The sequence below is a fragment of the Salmo salar genome, chromosome ssa13 (genome assembly GCF_905237065.1).
Source record: "Salmo salar chromosome ssa13, Ssal_v3.1, whole genome shotgun sequence".
NCBI classification, from domain to species: Eukaryota; Metazoa; Chordata; class Actinopteri; order Salmoniformes; family Salmonidae; genus Salmo; species Salmo salar.
In genome coordinates, this window is record NC_059454.1 from 89465452 (window position 1) to 89486825 (window position 21374).

The window sequence follows — 21374 nt, forward strand, 5'->3', positions numbered from 1 at the left end:
TGCGAAATACAACTACCCACAAACTACAAACAAAACACATACCTATATATAGGACTCTCAATCAGAAGCAACTAAAAACACCTGCCTCCAATTGAGAGTCCAACACCCAATTACCTAAACATAGAAATACAAAGAACTAGAATGAACCTAGAAATACAAAACATAAAACATAAATAAAACACCCCTCTACAATACACATAACCCCCGAACCACATGAAACAAATACCCTCTGCCACGTCCTGACCAACATACAAATACAAATAACCCCTATACTGGTCAGGACGTGACACATAGAAAAACAATCCTAGAAATCCCCCCTGTCATACCCTGACCTACTCTACCAGGTGACAGGGGGTGTTTTTCTATGTTTTGTATTTCTATGTTCATGTTCTAGTTTTGTATTTCTATGTTGGTTTTGTTTGGGATGATCTCCAATTAGAGGCAGCTGGTCCTCGTTGTCTGTAATTGGAGTTCATACTTAAGTAGGCGTTTTTTCCACCTGGGTTTGTGGGAGATTATCTTTGAGTAGTGTATGTTTCACCTCGCCATCACGGTTTGATGTTTTTGTTAGTTCAGTTTATTGTTTTGGATTGCATAGTTTCACAGTGTTATAAAATGTGGAATGACACACACGCTGCACTTTGGTCCGCTTCTCCTTTCGACAACCATGACAGTGGTCATCTCTATCTCTCACTTCAAGCAACTCCACACTCCAACCAACCTGCTCATCCTTTCTCTGGCAGATCTCCTGGTGGGACTGATTGTGATACCAGTAGGGACCGTAGCAATAATGGAATCATGTTGATTTTGGGGAAATATTTCTGTGTTTTATGTGTTCATCAGTTATTTAATTTTATCCATATCTCTTGGCAATTTGGTATTGATATCTATTGACTGCTATGTTGCTGTGTCTGATCGCTTATTTTACCATTCTACAATAACAACAATTACCTGTATATTCATTTTATGGTTTTGTTGTATCATATACAATGATGCTTTTATAAAAATAAATGTAAATGTACAAGTACCTAGAAGGTGTTTTGAAGAATATTTTATTGTTGAAGTATTTGACTGGAGTAGCATCATTGACCTTGTAATTACAATGGTTGTCCCGTGCTCTATTATTATAACACTTTATTTGAAAATATTTTTGGTCGCCAGATCACAGGCCAGGAAGGTATTTTCAAAAGAGGCTGCCACCCAGTCTGGTGTTAAAACTGTACAGGCAAATAAGTCTGAGAGAAAAGTAGCAAAAACTCTATCTATTGTAGTTTTCACCTATCTCACTTGTTGGATTCCAATTTTTTTTATCCAGTATGTTTCTCACCAATCATCAGTTTACTTAAGCTTTCTGCCATTTCTTAATTCCTTATCCAATAATGTGTGCTTTATTTTATCCATGGTTCAAATTGACAGCTAAACATATTTTCACTCTAAAGTTAAGGTGTTGATAATTCTGTTTAATTCCTAAATTTGACAAATAGATTGAATATTATTTGAAACTATTATTGTTTTAATTGCTTATTTCATGTAACAATACAATTACATAACTTTTCTCCGTTTTTTGTCATCATAGACACGTTTGTTGATTCTGCTTGTTGTTGATACAGAATGATTTGGCAGGATTGGATAGGAATGAGTTTATTGTAGAAGGCATAAACTTGTTATAAAGACAGTAATTTTGGGTTGTACATTCAGAAGACCAAAGCCTGTGGTTGTTCCATGTTATTTAATGATACGTAGTATGTCACTACTGTAAAAGTTATGTACATTTTGAGGACTTCATTAATCATTCTAAATGTTGTATAACACCACCATCTAGTGGCTCATTGGCAACACAATGTCTTCAACAAGTGTAGTGAAGTTGAAATGCAAACTGCCCAAGTAAATATTAATTACATATCAATAGGCATCTTAATAGGCCGTTTGGACACCACTAACCACAACTTCAATTCACCTTGGCACTCTTGTAGAATCTGGAAATCTATACCTCATTTACTGGAGTGTTTCCATTCTTTTGTCAGTTACCTGTACAATCCTGCATGATATAAGATAACATCCAGGTCTAACTCAATGGGGTATTGTGTAAGAATTTGATGGTAAAATGTAACTACATGCAAATATGACAATGCCCCAAAGTAAAGTTTTACACAATGACAGAATTTTGTGCATGGTATGTTAAATGTCACAGTACAGTAGTTATAAATGTTCCTAGTGCCAAGGGTTTGGGAGCTACTGTTGACGCTGTTGAGGAGGGCTAACTTGATTAAATGGGTTATAGTGAACTATTCAAAATATATATACTGCTCATAAAAATAAAGGGAACACTTAAACACATCCTAGATCTGAATGAAAGAAATAGTCTTAAATACTTTTTTCTTTACATAGTTGAATGTGCTGACAACAAAATCACACAAACATAATCAATGGAAATCCAATTTATCAACCCATGGAGGTCTGGATTTGAAGTCAAACTCAAAATTAAAGTGGAAAACCACACTACAGGCTGATCCAACTTTGATGTAATGTCCTTAAAATAAGTCAAAATGAGGCTCAGTAGTGTGTGTGGCCTCCACGTGCCTGTATGACCTCCCTACAACGCCTGGGCATGCTCCTGATGAGGTGGCGGATGGTCTCCTGAGGGATCTCCTCCCAGACCTGGACTAAAGCATCCGCCAACTCCTGGACAGTCTGTGGTGCAACGTGGCGTTGGTGGATGGAGCGAAACATGATGTCCCAGATGTGCTCAATTGGATTCAGGTCTGGGGAACGGGCGGGCCAGTCCATAGCATCAATGCCTTCCTCTTGCAGGAACTGCTGACACACTCCAGCCACATGAGGTCTAGCATTGTCTTGCATTAGGAGGAACCCAGGGCCAACCGCACCAGCATATGGTCTCACAAGGGGTCTGAGGATCTCATCTCGGTACCTATTGGCAGTCAGGCTACCTCTGGCGAGCACATGGAGGGCTGTGCGGCCCCCCAAAGAAATGCCATCCCACACTATGACTGACCCACCGCCAAACCGGTCATGCTGGAGGATGTTGCAGGTAGCAGAACGTTCTCCACGGCGTCTCCAGACTCTGTCACATGTGCTCAGTGTGAACCTGCTTTCATCTGTGAAGAGCACAGGGCGCCAGTGGCGAATTTGCCAATCTTGGCAAATGTCCTGCACGGTGTTGGGCTGTAAGCACAACCCCCACCTGTGGACGTCGGGCCCTGATACCACCCTCATGGAGTCTGTTTCTGACCGTTTGAGCAGACACATGCACATTTGTGGCCTGCTGGAGGTCATTTTGCAGGGCTCTGGCAGTGCTTCTCCTGCTCCTCCTTGCACAAAGGCGGAGATAGCGGTCCTGCTGCTGGGTTGTTGCCCTCCTACGGCCTCCTCCACATCTCCTCATGTACCGGCCTGTCTCCTGGTAGCGCCTCCATGCTCTGGACACTACGATGACAGACACAGCAAACCTTCTTGCCACAGCTCGCATTGATGTGCCATCCTGGATGAGCTGCACTACCTGAGCCACCTGTGTGGGTTGTAGACTCCGTCTCATGCTACCACTAGAGTGAAAGCACCGCCAGCATGCTTATCTCTCTCTTGTTTTACTTTGTAAAACAATGCTTTTAGCTCAATAGCCCGATTTGGAAGTAAATAACTTTGTAGCCTGCAGAAAGATTAGTATTCTCTTTTCAAGGGGATCCATTTGCTTTCTAATATTGCAAAAGGCCTTTAGGCATGACCTGTGGTTGGGCTACAGACAATCCACAGCTAGTCTAATTTAAAAAAAAAAAGCTCTTGATCTGTGGCTAAATTATATGCCACTTGCTGGTGTAGTATTGGGAATGATTGAAATTATTTCTGAACAGGAAGCAGAAATTATACAGTACAACTGTCAAATGTAGCCTATTTCAATTCATCAGCGAATTCTTTAAGGATTCTATAAGGAAATACGTGATGAAGTGCAACACTGGAGAGATGAGAGTTGCAGTTTCATGTCTATCAGAGCAAAGAGGGAGAGATGTCATATAAAGTGAATTTCATTCTAGTTACAGTGCATTCGGAAAAGTATTTGGACCCCTTGACTTTTCCAACATATTGCTTAGTCACAGCCTTGTCCTAAAATGTATTAAAACGTGTTTTCCCTCATCAATCTACACACAATACCCCATAATAGCAAAGGAAAAATAGGTTTTTAAAAACGCTTGCAAAAAAAAAATCACATTAGCATTCAGACTCTTGATTCAGTACTTTGTTGAAGCACCTTTGGCAGCGATTACAGCCTCGAGTCATCATGGGTATGAAGCTACAAGCTTGGCACACCTGTATTTGGTGGGATTTTCACATTCTTCTTGCAGATCCTCTCAAGCTCTGTCAGGTTGGATGGGGAGTGTCGCTGCACAGCTATTTTCAGGTCTCTCCAGAGATGTTCGATCGGGTTCAAGTCCGCGCTATGGCTAGGCCACTCAAGGCCATTCAGAGACAAGTCCCGAAGCCATTCCTTTGTTGTTTTGTCTGTGTACTTATGGTCGTTCTCCTTTTGGATGGTGAACCTCGACCCCATCTGAGGTCCTGAGTGCTCTGGAGCAGGTGTTCATCAAGTATCTCTCTGTACTTTGCTCCGTTTATCTTTCCCTCGATCCTGACTAGTCTCCCAGTCCCTGACAGTGAAAACATCCCCACTGCATGATGTTACCACCACCATGCTTCACCATAGGGATGGTGCCAGGTTTCCTCCAGACGTGACGCTTGGCATTCAGGCCAATGAGTTCAATCTTGGTTTCATCAGATCAGATACTTTTGTTTTTCATGGTCTGAGGGTCCTTTAGGTGCCTTTTGGCAATCTCCAAGTGGGCTGTCATGTGCCATTTACTGAGGAGCGCTTTCCGTCTGGCCACTCTACCATAAAGGCTTGATTGGTGGAGTGCTGCAGAGATGGTTGTCCTTCTGGAAGGTTCTCCCATCTCCGCAGAGGAACTCTAGAGCTCTGTCAGAGTGACCATCGGGTTCTTGGTCACCTCCCTGACCAAGGCCCTTCTTCCTCATTTGCTCAGTTTTGCCAGGCAGCCAGCTCTAGTTAGAGCATTGGTGGTTCCAAACTTTTTCCATTTAAGAATGATGGAGGCCACTGTGTTTTTGGGGACCTTCAATGCTGCAGAAATGTTTTGGTACCTTTCCCCAGATCTGTGCCTCGACACAATGCTGGCTCGGCACACTAGGACAATTCCTTCGACCTCATGGCTTGGTTTTTGCTCTGACATGCACTGTCAACTGTTGGACTTTATATAGATAGGTGTGTGCCTTTCCAAATCATGTCCAATCACTTGAATTTACCACAAGTGGACTTCAATCAAGTTGTAGAAACATCTGAAGGATGATCAATGGAAACAGGGTGCACCTGAGCTAGATTTCAAGCAAACCTTATTTAAAAATAAATATTTTATACTTTGGAAACATTTCTAAAAACCTGCTTTTGCTTTGTCATTATTGAATATTGTGTGTAGATTGATGAGGAAAAACATTTATTTAATCCATTTTAGAATAAGGCTGTAACGTAACAAAATGTAAAAAAAATTCAAGGGGTCTGAATACTTTCTGAATGCACTGTATGTGAGAGTTAAAGACCTGCTACTCTCTCTCACCACAACAATGGCCACATGTTAGTCTATATAGGCTACAATGTTGCGCAAACCATGAACCTGATCCTGCCCAACTCAAATCAATTCCTTGAACTATGATTGCTTTTTCCATTGTAAACAGTGACAATTATCTTTCATGCCTGCGAGGTACCGGATCCTGGTAAATGGTTTTATGAACGAAACGGTCCAAAACTGAGAGGCGCGAACTCCTGTCCAGACCTGTATCAGCTGATGTACGAAGGGCTATATAAAAATAAATTTGATTGATTTGATTTGTAAGATATTTAAGTACCGTAAAAGTAAAGTTCATTTTGGGGACTTCATGAATCATTTCATATATTGTTTAATGTCACCCCTTTAGTGGCCCAATGGGGACACAACGCTTTTACAAATGTAGTAAAGTTACTCAATTATATCAGATAACCTCTAGGTCTAACTCAATGGTGTAGTGCAAGAAGTTGAGTGTAAAGTGTAAGAATAAGAAATTATGGGAAAAACGTTATAATAACTTTTAGTTATAAACCATTTATTAGGTATTTACAGACATTTCGTTAACCGTTTAGGACTCATTAGTCCCACATTTGTAAATGTTACTAAAGTTATATAACTATTATGTATTTATGATTCATAAAATGACCTGGAATATATAAATGGAAGAATAAGCACACAACACAGAGGTAATACTGTAAAATTGAGGTTGGAATAGTACTGTGAAATTGTGAAAATTATGAAAATGCAACATTTTAGTGTAAGAACTGTTTGAAAAGACCACCTGAAATTTCAGCCTGTTTTGGTGGGATAGACGGTAAATTAGTTAATAGACCAATAAGGAAGCCAATAACAGCTCGTTTTCAGGTTTCCACTCCCCACTTAGATCACTCCCAGATGGTCCTAGATAAATTCTTGCTTGAGAAATTTCTCTTTGCTAAGAAGCTATTTTTGTTTATTTTTGACCATTTTAATTGAAAACAATCACTGTAAGGTGTTATTTTTATTTATTTATCCTTTATTTAACTAGGCAAGTCAGTTAATAAAAAAGTCTTATTTACAATGACAGCCTAGGAACAGTGGGTTAACTACCTTGTTCAGGGGCAGAACGACAGATTTTTACCTTGTCAGCTCGGGGATTCAATCTAAAAACCTTTCGGTTACTGGCCCAATGCTCTAACCACTAGGATAGAGCGTTGGACCGATAACCACTAGGCTATTAAGGTACTTAATTGTTTTCCAGAAATGATTTGATATTGCAATAAAACTGCTGCAATTTACCTTTAAGTAAAGTGACATGAATTTGAGGTGTTATAAAAAAGTGTATAGCACAGGATGAGTTGAGAGTATCACAAAACTTTACAATTCATAGGATCTCAAAGAAACATGGGCAAACGAGAGTTGTACAAAGTGTACCACATCCAGATAAAAAGACACATTATAATAACAACAACTTGCCAAAAAACAACAATTTAAATGAAATGGAAGCAAATAGAAGTTTACAGTTAACTCAAGGTTGCTACGGCATAACAGGATTTGTGACAGCTGTGAAAAAAGGAAGATTTGCAAGCTACAGTAGAAATTACAGCTATATATATTAATACATATTTTTTAATGGGTAGTTGTTCAGGTACTTTAACTAAGTAGTTGTTGCAAATTGCAACATGTAGCTCTCCAGGAACAGGGTTGGAGAGCCCTGCTCTACACAGTCCAAACAATGTGTTTTTGACAGTATACTTAACAGTATTTCCAATTGCTACCTAGCCATTCAAACCTGTAGTGGCACGACATAAGCCCCAGATTTTTTTTCATTTTTTTCACCTTTATTTAACCAGGTAAGCTAGTTTAGAACAAGTTCTCATTTACAACTGTGACCTGGCCAAGATAAAGCAAAGCAGTGCGACACAAACAACAACGCAGAGTTACACATGGAATAAACAAGCATACAGTCAATAACACAATAGAAAAAAAAGAAAGTCTATATACTGTACAGTGTGTGCAAATGGCGTGAGGAGGTAAGGCAATAAATAGGCCATTGTAGCGAAGTAATTACAATTTAGCAAATGAACACTGGAGTGATAGTTGAGCAGAAGGTGATGTGCAAGTACAAATACTGGTGTGTAAAAGAGCAGAAAAGTAAATAAAAACAATGGCGGCGTGAGTGAAGGAGGCTTTGTTGCGAAATAGGAAGCCGGTTCTAGATTTAATTTTGGATTGGAGATGTTTAATATGAGTCTGGAAGGAGAGAATACAGTCTAGCCAGACACCTAGGTATTTGTAGTTGTCCACATACTCTAATTCAGAATCGTCCAGAGCAGTGATGCTAGCCGTGCGGGCGGGTATGGGCAGTGAAAGGTTGAAAAGCATACATTTGGTTTTACTAGCGTTTAAGAGCAGTTGGAGGCCACAGAAGGAGTGTTGTATGGCATTGAAGCTCGTTTGAAGGTTAGTTAACACAGTGTCAAAAGAAAGGCCAGATGTATACAGAATGGTGTCGTCTGCGTAGAGGTGGATCAGGGAATCACCCGCAGCAAGAGCGACATTGTTGACATATACAGAGAAAAGAGTCGGCCCGAGAATTGATCCCTGTGGTACACCCATAGAGACTGCCAGAGGTCCGAACAACAGGCCCTCTGATTTGACACACTGAACTCTGTCTGAGAAGTAGTTGGTGAACCAGGCGAGGCAGTCATTTGAGAAACCAAGGCTGTTGAGTCTGCCGATAAGAATACGATGATTGACAGAGTCGAAAGCCTTGGCCAGGTCGATGAAGACGGCTGCACAGTACTGTCTTTTATCGATGGCGGTTATTATATCGTTTAGTACCTTGAGCTTTGCTGAGGTGCACCCGTGACCAGCACGAGAACTGGACTGCACAGCGGAGAAGGTACGGTGGGTATTCGAAATGGTCAGTGATCTGTTTATTAACTTGGCATTGGAAGACTTTAGAAAGGCAGGGCAGGATGGATATAGGTCTGTAACAGTTTGGGTCTAGAGTGTCACCCCCTTTGAAGAGGGGGATGACCGCGGCAGCTTTCCAATCTTTAGGGATCTCAGATGATACGAAAGAGACGTTGAACAGACTGGTAATAGGGGTTGCAACAATGGCGGTGGAAATTTTAGAAACAGATTGTCTAGCCCAGCTGATTTGTACGGGTCCAGGTTTTGCAGCTCTTTCAGAACATCTGCTATCTGGATTTGGTTGAAGAAGAAGCTGGGGTGTGGAGCTGTTGACCGGTGTTCGGGTAGCCAGGAGGAAAGCATGGCCAGCCGTAGATAAATGCTTATTGAAATTCTCAATTATCGTGGATTTATCGGTGGTGGCAGTGTTACCTAGCCTCAGTGCAGTGGACAGCTTGGAGGAGGTGCTATTATTCTCCATGGACTTTACAGTGTCCCAAAACTTTCTGTAGTTAGAGCTACAGGTTGCAAATGTCTGTTTGAAAAAGCTTTCCTGACTGACTGCGTGTATTGGTTCCTGACTTTGCTGAAAAGTTGCATATCGCGGGGACTATTCGATGCTATTGCAGTCCACCACAGGATGCTTTTCTCTCTCTCTCCCAAGGGTGGATCAGACATGTGGAGGTCTACAATTTTTTTTCTGAGGTCTTGGCTGATTTCTTTTGATTTTCCCATGATGTCAAGCAAAGAGCCACTGAGTTTGAAGGTAGGCCTTGAAATACATCCACAGGTACACCTCCAATTGACTCAAATTATGTCAATTAGCCTATAAGAAGCTTCTAAAGCCATGACATAATTTTGGGGAATTTTCCAAGCTGTTTAACCTCTATGGGCTAGGTGGGACGCCTGCGTCCCCCCCGTGGTGCACTCCATCAACAGCAGGTGCATTTCAAGAGCGGCAAATTTGAATCCAAATAAATGTCAAAATTCAAATTTTTCAAACATACAACTATTTTACACCCTTTGAAAGATAAACATATCCTTAATCTAACCACGTTTTACGATTTCAAAAAGGTTTTACGGCGAAAGCATAAATTTAGAGTATGTTATGACAGTACATTTACAAGAGTTGTGTGTAATGTTTTGTCAATTCAAAGACAGGGTCACCAAAACCATAAAACCAGCTAAAATGATGCACTAACCTTTTACAATCTCCATCAGATGACACTCCTAGGACATTATGTTAGACAATGCATGCATTTTTAGTTCTATCAAGTTCATATTTATATCCAAAAACAGCGTTTTACTATGGCATTGATGTTGAGGAAATCGTTTCCCTCCAATAACCGGCAGTCAAGTCAACACCACAAATTAAATAATTAAAATTAGAAAACATTGGTAAAATATTATATTGTCATTTAAAGAATTATAGATTTACATCTCTTGAACGCAATCAACTTGCCAGATTTAAAAATAACCTTACTGGGAAATCACACTTTGCAATAATCTGAGCACTGCGCCCTGAAAAATACGCGTTGCGATACAGACTAGCCGTCATGTTGGGGAGATCTAAAATCGAAAATACTATGTAAATAATCCATTACCTTTGATTCTCTTCATCAGATGTCACTTCCAGGTATCACAGGTCCATAACGAATGTAGTTTTGTTCAAAAAAGCTCATCATTTATGTCCAAAAATCTCCGTCTTGTTAGCACATGATCTAAGCCCGCCGGACTTCACTTCATGAACGAGGGGAAAAAATATATTTACGTTCGTTCAAACATGTCAAACGTTGTATAGCATAAATCATTAGGGCCTTTTTTAACCAGAACATGAATAATATTCAAGGTGGACGAATGCATACTCTTTTATAACGTATTGGAACGAGGGTACCCAACATGAACTCGCGCGCCAGGTGTCTAATGGGCCATCATCGTTCCATGGCTCTTGTTCGGTCAGATCTCCCTCCAGAAGACTCAAAACACTTTGTAAAGGCTGGTGACATCTAGTGGAAGCAATAGGAAGTGCCAAAATATTCCTCAGCCCCTGTGTTTTTCAATGGCATAGGTTTAAAGGTAATACAACACATCAGGTATCCACTTCCTGTCAGAAAATGTCTCAGGGTTTTGCCTGCCAAATGAGTTCTGTTATACTCACAGACACCATTCAAACAGTTTTAGAAACTTTAGAGTGTTTTCTATCCATATATAATAAGTATATGCATATTCTAGTTACTGGGTAGGATTAGTAACCAGATTAAATCGGGTACATTTTTTTTATCCAGCCGTGCAAATACTGCCCCCTAGCCCTAACAGGTTAAAGGCACAGTCAACTTAGTGTATGTAAACTTCTGACCCACTGGAATTGTGATACAGTAAATTATAAGTGAAATAATCTGTCTGTAAACAATTGTTGGAAAAATGACTTGTGTCATGCCCAAAGTAGATGTCCTAACCGCCTTGGCAAAACTTGTTTGTTACCAAGAAATGTGTGGAGTGGTTGAAAGAGAGTTTTAATGATTCCAGCCTAAGTGTATGTAAACTTCCGACTTCAACTGTATATCGATAACAGTCACTTATTAATCAATTACCTCTTATCAGTCTCATTCTGAACATCGCATACTTTTTGAAGCTGCACAAACCCGAGTCTTACTGATCGTTCCATACCACACAAATTGATTTTGATTATTCATTTACGAACAAACTAAATGATAACACAGGATACACACACACGGTATAGGTTATTGGTTAGAAACTTAATACGATGACAACAGATCCCTAGCGGGCTAACACAATATGACACTTGTTACACAAGATGGAGAGTTCAAGAGAGAGAGAGAGAAAGAGAAGTAACACTTGGATACTTTTGGGAACTACTTTCACAGTAACCCTAATACCTTGCCCAAAACTGCCGCTCTTTTGGGTAAGAAGTAATACATCTATTTACGTGTTGAAGGTCTTCTTCTAGTATCTCTGTTAGACCCAGGCCTTTGTGAAAAGGGTGAGATTCAGCTACTGTCTAATTTACAACCAAGTATTAAGGTGTCAACCCCCCCCCCCCCCTCTTCTGTGGGTAAGAGGGTCTGGCTGTTGTCAGCTATTTACCAAGCTGATATGGGCCTTTGATCCTCAGCAAGGAGAGTCATGACACTAGTCTTTCAAAGCACTTCCTGTTGACAGAAATGAGTGCTACGGGGCGATAGTCATTTAGTTCAGTTACCTTTGCTTTTTTGGGTAGAGGAACAATGGTGGCCATCTTGAAGCATGTTGGTACAGCAGACTGGAATAGGGAGAGATTAAATATGTCTGTAAACACACCAGCCAACTGGTCTGCACATGCTCTGATGACGCAGCTAGGGATGTCGTCTGGGCCGGCAGCCTTGCGGGGGTTAACATGCTTAAATGTCTTATTCACATCGGCCACGGAGAAGGAGATCCCACAGTCCTTGGTAGCGGGCCCCATCGGTGGTATTGTGTTATCCTCAAAGTGGGCGAAGACGGTGTTTAGCTTGTCTGGAAGCAAGACGTCAGCGACGTGGCTAGTTTTCCTTTTGTAGACTGTGATTGTATGTAGACCCTGCCACATACGTCTCGTGATAGAACCATTGAATTGCGACTCCACTTTGTCTCTGTACTGATGTTTTGCCTGTTTGATTGCCTTGCGGAGGGAATATCTACACTGTTTGTATTCTGCCATACTCCCAGTCACCTTGCCATGGTTAAATGCGGTGGTTCACACTTTCAGTTTTGTGCGAATTCTGCCATCTATCCACGGTTTTTGGTTAGGGTAGGTTTTAATAGTCACAGTGGGTACAACCACTCCTATATCTTCACCATTCTAAATAAGGCTACACAGCACATAATCCACTAGAGTTTGGGCTGTTCTTGCATACAATTTAATTATTGTTGTAATGTGTATGTTACTGATATTGTTTTTATATGTTGTTAACATTTTGCCAAGCAGACAGTTATTTCTCCAGCACAGTCTAGCTGCTTCTGTTGAGGTAATAGAAACAGGCGCATTTTGTTTTGTAGGGGGGACGACTGTAGCTCTTCTTTTGCAATAAGATGCCTATGTTTTGTAATCAGAAATGTATGATTTGTAATCTGTGACTTTTATTATGGCGACGCCATAGAGATCTTGTTGGGCCATTTTTTCGGAGACTACTGTTCCCATAATCACCTACACGTGAGGAGGGATTCACGTGAGAGATGACTGAGTGACAGAGAAGTAAAGGGATGGAGATGGAACGTGTTGTGCCACTAAAGTTTGTGCCGCTGCTACTTGGACGGATTAAACTATTGAACATTTACTTGTTGCCCAACTATTTATCATAGAAACAATGGTCCCTTCGGAGAAGGTGATAGATAAATAAGTTGCTATTGTATAGTGCCATAACACCTCTTCTTTTCAGTTCACATCTTAGGAAGGTCTTATCAGAGGCCTGATTTGAATTTTAAATTCAATGCAACATTTCTGAAACAAGCAGTTAGCATATAAGATGTGTCTATTTTGATAGTGGATTGTAATTTAGCTGTGTTGAGCCTGGTTCATCATTTAGTTGTGTTGATTCTGTATGGTAATATGTCTGTGTTGACCCTGGATAATAATTTAGCAGTGATGATCCTGGATCATAGTTTAGCTGTGTTGATAAACAATGATCCACGAAATGAAAATAACTTATTATTAAATAAAGTAACTATAGAGAGGCGTGTATGATTGAGACTTGAGTGAGGTAAGGGTAGGGTTGCAAAAATGTGTTAACTTTCACAAAATTCCCTGGTTTTCCAGAAAACCTGGTAGGAAAATTCCCGAAATCAGGAGTGAATAAGCAGGATCTTCCACAATTATCCAAACAGGATTGCTGGAAAACCTGGAATTCCCAGGGAAAGTTACCTGATTCTGTAAACCTCTTTAAGGGGGAGGTTAAGCAGAGTTGAGTCAGACTCACACTCTCGTGATGGTGATGAGGTATCCCTGCATGTGGTTTCAAAATCAGTGGCACCTTCGGTCCAAGAGGAAATTTCCTCTAGGCCTAATGGCTAAGATGTTCATTTTCCATGCAGGAGACCAAGGTTCAGATCCCAGCTGTGACAGAGGCATGATTCAGAGGTGGGATTCTTGACCTATGCCAACTTTTGTTCGGGGTAAGGGTTGTACTGAGCCAGACTGAGAGTGTCCTAATGAAGGTTGGACTCTTGTGCATGCACACAAATTACACTAGAAAGGTGCACTGGGGTTCATTGTCAGGTTAACTCTGAATGTTTATGCCTTGGAGTATAGCATTTGTGTTTGTCTCCAACACCTTTAATTGGAATAATTCCTGTGAGTTTTGGACCTCATTATGCCAGAGCCTTCCATACAGATTATACCATTATCCTCTGGTGTGAGAAACTTAAAGTCAAGCGAACATCATTAAGGAGTTGTTCATTTACCCAGTAGAGATGCTATGGTCATAGTGTCATCAGTCACAGAGAAAAGGTTGTTGGTGTAGTATGCTCTTTGGGATTCATGAGGTCTACAGAGGTGAAAGTGTGTGTGTGTGTGTGTGTGTGTGTGTGTGTGTGTGTGTGTGTGTGTGTGTGTGTGTGTGTGTGTGTGTGTGTGTGTGTGTGTGTGTGTGTGTGTGTGTGTGTGTGTGTGTGCATGCTTGACACGTTTAATTGGTTGAATGCTATGTGTTATTATTACATAGTCTTGCAGGACCCTCTGGAATCTGAGAGAACAGCAACAAACCAGAAAATTATGATTGGGTCAGAATATTGCAGGATGATGTCTGTCAAATAGTATTTGTTCCTATGATGTAACTGTCTCCCTCAACTTGAGTAATTATTTCATCATTTAGTTCAAATGGACAATTTTACAAGTCTATGGAATGTTCTTATGGAATGCCATAAGAGCACACACCATAACGTTATACCATCTTATCAACTTCCTGACTTTCAATTTCCCTTTGCACATATTCCATGACATATTGACATGTTCATGAAGACTCCTGTAGTCTTGCAGGGCCATCTTTCCAAATCTTTTTTGGTTAATTCTATTATTGAAAGTCTGGAGAACTTCAGTGTGGTATTTTATGGGAGGGCTGGCTGTTATCATTCACTGTTAATTTTGTACCCTATGACCGCTAGCTTGTTGCCCCCTCTGGTTTCTGGAACTCAGGTGTCTGAGCTGATTATCAAGGTGGATAGAGGGCCGTCTTGGCCCAAAGCATGTTTTAGCATCGGTAGCACCATTCAGGATGTTAACCATTTTTAAGTAGTCAACTGGGTGGGACTTGATAAGGGTTAAAGAAGATTCATAGAAGTCCATTCAGGTCAGCTGGAGGAGTCAGCCAATTAATTATACTCTTGAGCAAACATTTCATAACTGCAGGTGGAACTAAATCACCTACCTTGGCTTTAAGGCATGGACAGATCTGTAGGATAAAAAATATGCTGAACGCATAACAAAATAACGTTTTAAAATAAGGAAATAATTACTATTACATTATTCGTTGATTATTACATTATAAAGTGGTTAAAAAAGGTATCAATGGTGTAATAGCTTAAACCAATAATGTACTAACAACCTATACTCACTCTTACTTTAATGGCATGAATTGAGGAACATTGCATTTGCATCCATTGCCACAACATAATTGCACTTCCATTCTGACCTTGCAAACATCCAGTGACATAGAAAATAAAGAAAAACACACTCCTCAATTTGGTGACACATCTTGCAGTCATTTGACTAGATAAATTATAAATTCTACTGATCACAAAAATATTTAACAGGAGTTTCACTCCACCTTATCACAGGATTGACCAGACCACTTTGCTTTACAGAGTGGAGATGGAACCAGACTCATGTCAACCCCTAACCCCCCCCCCCCCTTGCAGCCTGTGGCGATACAGCACGTAGCACTGCCCTTACCGCCTGACGTATCCCCACCAACACCACCCATATGACTGTCAGAGAGGGTAAAAGATTATCTAACAATGGAAATACATGTCCTCAAATATGGAAGGTAAGACCGTTCTAGCCAATGAGAGGGAAGATACAGTATGTGTATGAACAAAAGGGACAACTCCAAAATTGAATATTCGATGTGGTGTATTGTCATCAACTGCCTGAATTCTATGGAGAAGGTATAGAAATATGCATAGCCCGTCTTGAACTCCAATATAAAGTATTTTTTTCTCAAAGTGCATCACACTTACAGTACCAGTCAAAAGTCTGGACACACCTACTCATTCCAGGGTTTTCCTAAGACGAGCTTGCCTCTACTTCCTATACATATACAGTACCAGTCAAAAGTTTGGAGACACATACTCATTCAAGGGTTTTTCTTTCCTTTTACTATTTTCTACATTGTAGAATAATAATGAAGACATCAAAACTATGAAATAACACATATGGAAACATGTAGTAACCAAAAAAGTGTTAAAAAAAATCTAAATATATTTTTCATTTTTCAAAGTAGCCACAGATGAATGAATTCTGCACACAATGTGCTTATTATAATTGTATTTATTTTACCCCCTTTTTCTCCGCTATTTCAATCTTGTCTCATCGCTGCAACTCCCCAACAGGCTCGGGAGGTGCATGTCAAGTCATGCATCCTCCTAACCCGCGCTTCTTAACCTGTTAGGGGGGGGCAGTATTGACACGGCTGGATAAAAAACGTACCCGATTTAATCTGGTTACTACTCCTGCCCAGTAACTAGAATATGCATATAATTATTGGCTTTGGATAGAAAACACCCTAAAGTTTCTAAAACTGTTTGAATGGTGTCTGTGAGTATAACAGAACTCCCATGGCAGGCCAAAACCTGAGAATATTTCAAGCAGGAAGTGGCCTGTCTGAGAAGTAGTGTTTCATCTTGGCTCTTTTTATTGAAGACTCAGGATCTGTGCAATAACGTGACACTTCCTACGTCTTCCATAGGGTCTCAGAGCCCGGGAAAAAGTTGAACGATATCGAGGCAGGCTCTGGCTGAAACACTTTATCGCTTTTGGCAAGTGGCCACTCAGAGTACTATGGGCTTAGGCGCGTGCCCGCTTCGACCGAATGCTTTGTTTTCCTTTGTCTGTTTATCTAAACGCAGATTCCCGGTCGGAATATTATCGCTTTTTTATGAGAAAAATGCCATAAAAATTGATTTTAAACAGCGGTTGACATGCTTCGAAGTACGGTAATGGAATATTTAGAATTCTTTTGTCACGAATTGCGCCATGCTCGTCACCCTTATTTAGCCTTTAGGATAGTGTCTAGAACGCACGAACAAAACGCCGCTGCGTCCCACCTAGCCCATAGAGGTTATCACCCGCCCGCTTAACTCAGAAGCCAGCCGCACCAATGTGTTGGAGGAAACACCGTTCAACTGACGACCGAGGTCAGCCTGCAAGCTCCCAGCCCCCCACAAGGAGTCGCTAGAGCTCGATGAGCCAACTAAAGCCCCACCACCCCCCGGCCAAACCCTCCACTAACCCGGACGACATTGGGCCAATTGTGCGCTGCCCGATCACGGCCGGTTGTGATACAGCTCGGGATCGAACCCATGTCTGTAGTTACAGCCTCTAGCACCTCTAGCCTTAGACCGCTGTGCCACTTGTTAGGCCCCTTTCCATTTTATTTTTGACCAGGAACAATATTTGGTTTGATGTGTATGACATTTTTGGTGAAATATTCATAACATGATAATAAGTGGCCAGAATTCTGCACCTTTTTATAGTTGACTTTCCAATTTTTACAGATACCTCTAGCTTCAACAGACAGATTTTGATGGGGATTTTTTTATTACCCTAATTAGGTTTACACGCGGCCAGTTAGTCAAGAACTTCGTCATAACCGTAACATGTCATTTGCAGATGCGACCAAGGAGAGCCTTGGAAGGAGGTGGTCGGACATCCATGGGGAGGCCCAGTGTGCTGGGGCTGTATAGCATCCACCCCAGAGAGGGGCAACCCCCATGCCCACTGACATGGAGTAATGGAAGAAGGAACTACAAGCATAATTGATGACTGAGATGCAAGGTGAGATGAAAGCCTCTATTATGCACGGAATCTCAAGTAACACTGTTCAGTGTATCTTTCTTTCAGAAGTGGACCCAAAACTTTGGGTTACTTGCGCAGCCCGTTTCTATGCGAATATAAGTGAGATGTTACACTTATCGGAGAATCACAAGCTCTAAGTATCCAATCACACAGCGTCAGTTGGAGACCAACAGGTCGAGTGGCGAATGAGATGATCCCCTCTCCTCCAAAAAGGGATCCATTCACCCGCCAACTGGTCATTCTCGAGCATGCCTCTCTTCCTTGCGCTCTTGTGAGCAGGGAAAAGCGGTGACACATCTGTCGTGGAAATTCAGTACTGAGAGAGACTTTGTCATTTCTTCAAACACTCATCTTATTTAATTTGGATTAATTATTGCAGTAATGAAACCAGTCAGCCCAACAGTCTTGACTGTTGAGATGAGCAGCCTAGCCTTTACAAACAATGCACAGTTTTTATATAGCTGATACCAAGATTGCTTAGTCAGTCATTTCTAACCTTCCCATAAGCCACCTTGGTTATCTACACAGGATGGTGTTTTACTTAGTTTCCCAGATGCCGGGGCCTCCACTTGCAGGGAGGTATCCAAAAACAGAGTTAGTTTCCGCTCTAGCGCAATACTCTCGCTTTCATCAAAGCAAATGGGCCAGACACATGCTGGACATAAACAGTAGACACGCTCTACTTCCATCAACGGGACGAGCGGTGGGTGTAACCACAAGCTCCAAGTCGTGACAATATACAGTACCAGGCAAAAGTTTGGACACACCTACTCATTCCAGGGTTTTTCTTTATTTGTACTATTTTCTACATTGTAGAATAATAGTGAAGACATCAAAACTATGAAATAACACATATGGAATCATGTAGTAACCAAAAAAGGGTTAAATCAAAATATATTTAACATTTGAGATTCTTCAAAGTAGCCACCCTTTACCTTGATGACAGCTTTGCACACTCTTGGCATTCTCTCAACCAGCTTCACCTGGAATGCTCTTCCAACAGTCTTGAAGGAGTTCCCACATATGTTGAGCACTTGGTGGCTGCTTTTCCATCACTCTGCGGTCCAACTTATCCCAAACCATCTCAATTGGGTTGAGGTCGGGTGACTGTGGCCAGGTCATCTGATGCAGCACTCCATCACTCTCCTTCTTGGTAAAATATCCCTTACACAGCCTAGAGGTGTGTTGGGTCATTGTCCGGTTGAATAACAAATGATAGTCCCAAGCGCAAACCAGATGGGGTGGTGTATTGCTGCAGAATGCTGTGCCTTGAACACCATCACACTTCCTCCTCCATGCTTCCCGGTGGGAACCACACATGTGGGGATCATCTGTTCTCCTACTATGCGTCTCACAAGACATGGTGGTTGGAACCAGAAATCTCAAATTTGGACTCATCAGACCATAGGACAGATTTCCACTGGTCTAATGTCCATTGCTCGTTTTTCTTCGCCCAAGCAAGTCTCTTCTTCTTATTGTTGTACTTTAGCAGTACTTTCTTTGCAGCAATTCGACCATGAAGGCCTGATTCATGCAGTCTCTTCTGAACAGTTGATGTTGAGATGTGTCTGTTACTTGAACTCTGTGACGCATTTATTTGGGCTGCAATTTCTGAGGCTGGTAACTTTAATTAACTTATTCTCTGCAGCAGAGGTAACTCTGGGTCTTCCTTTCCTGTGGCGGTCATCATGAGTGCCAGTTCCATCATAGCACTTGATGGTTTTTGCAACTGCACTTGAAGAAACTTTAAAAGTTCTTGACATTTTCTGGATTGACTGACCTTCATGTCTTAAATTAATGATGGACTGTCATTTCTCTTTGCTTATTTGAGCTGTTCTTGCCATAATTTGTGCGTACAGTATATTCTGAAAGTATTGAAACCACATAGACAGCTGTACCAGGCTGTGATGCAGTATGCCGTCGTTGGTGCTCCTGTAGAAAACTGTGAGGGCCTTCGGGGACAGGCCAAATTTCTTCAAATCAAATCAAATTTATTTATATAGCCCTCCGTACATCAGCTGATATCTCAAAGTGCTGTACAGAAACCCAGCCTAAAACCCCAAACCGCAAGCAATGCATGTGAAAGAAGCACGGTGGCTAGGAAAAACTCCCTAGGAAAAACTCCCTAGAAAGGCCAAAAACCTAGGAAGAAACCTAGAGAGGAACCAGGCTATGAGGGGTGGCCAGTCCTCTTCTGGCTGTGCAGGGTGGATATTATAACAGAACATGGTCAAGATGTTAAAATGTTCATAAATGACCAGCATGGTCAAATAATAATAATCATAGTAGTTGTCGAGGGTGCAACAAGCACGTCCGATGAACAGGTCAGGGTTCCATAGCCGCAGGCAGAACAGTTGAAACTGGAGCAGCAGCACGGCCAGGTGGACTGGGGACAGCAAGGAGTCATCATACCAGGTAGTCCTGAGGCATGGTCCTAGGGCTCAGGTCCTCCGAGAGAAAGACAGAAAGAGAGAAAGAGAGAATTAGAGAGAGCATATTTAAATTCACACAGGACACCGGATAAGACAAAAGAAATACTCCAGATGTAACAGACTGACCCTAGCCCCCCGACACATAAACTACTGCAGCATAAATACTGGAGGCTGAGACAGGAGGGATCAGAAGATTCCTGAGGTTGAAGAATTGCTGTTGTGTCTTCTTCAGAAAGTGCACTACAGGCGATACAGACGATGGTACACTCAGCCAAATGCACAATTGGGTGCACACTGCCTTCCATCCAAGACACCTACAACACCAGGTGTCGCAGGAAGCCCAAGAAGATCACCAGGGACTCCAGCCACCCGAGCCATGGCCTGTTCACCCTGTTTCCATCAATCAGACACTGGCAGTATAGGAGTACCATGCAGAAACTGTAAGACTGGCAAAAATCTTCTAAACACAGACCATCAGGCTGCTGAATAGCCGCCACTAGTCAGCTACGTTCTCCCCCTGTCTCTCCCCTCTGCTCCCCAGTCTTCCTCCTCCACCCCCTCTGCTGCTTCTCCATGGACATTTACCATGCCCCCACCCCAGTCTTCCTCCACCCCCTCTGCTGTTCCCCTCGCCATCAACAGACATTTTACCATGCCCCCATCCCAGTGGACATGTATCATCGCTACAGTTGTTAATAAGTACTGTTAATACATATCAAATGTTATTTTTTTATTATTATATTTTATCAATTACATTGTTTTACTTAACTTTGTCCTGCATTGTTGGAGCTCGGAGCTCAATAATTTCACTGTACTCTGTACATGTGACAATTAAACTCTTTAATCTAAACTAATCAGTAAGGCTGAAGGACAGGCTGTGTGGACACAGCAACATCCAATCCTTTCATGCATCACATCATGGATTCACAAATTATCCTGTTATGGCTAGGGGGCAGTATTTTCACGGCTGGATAAAAAACATACCCGATTTAATCTGGTTACCACTCCTACCCAGTAACTAGAATATGCATATACTTATTACATATGGATAGAAAACACCCTAAAGTTTCTAAAACTGTTTGAATGGTGTCTGTGAGTATAACAGAACTCAAATGGCAGGTCAAAACCTGAGAGATTCCTTTACAGGAAGTGGCCTGTCTGACCGTTTCTTGAACTTCTTTTCCATCTCTATCTTTTACTAAGGATCTCTGCTCTAACGTGACACTTCCTACGTCGTCCATAGGCGCTCAGAGCCCGGGAAAAAACAGAATGTCGTCATCCCAGCCCCAGGCTGAAACGACCCTTCTTTACCATTTCGGATAGTGTCTGGAACGCACGAACAAAACGCCGCTATTCGGATATAACGATGGA

At 41.6% G+C, this 21374-nt stretch overlaps 1 protein-coding gene across 1 annotated transcript in view; it reads left to right on the forward strand.

Moving 5' to 3' along the window:
- The window catches only part of LOC106568111 (trace amine-associated receptor 13c-like), a 29008-nt gene extending 8296 nt beyond the window's left edge, over positions 1-20712 (forward strand). Inside the window, exon 2 of the mRNA XM_045692779.1 lies at positions 20545-20712. Coding sequence (XP_045548735.1) covers positions 20545-20712 — 168 coding nt within the window. The remainder of the gene's footprint in view (positions 1-20544) is intronic.
- The last annotated feature ends 662 nt before the right edge of the window (positions 20713-21374 follow it).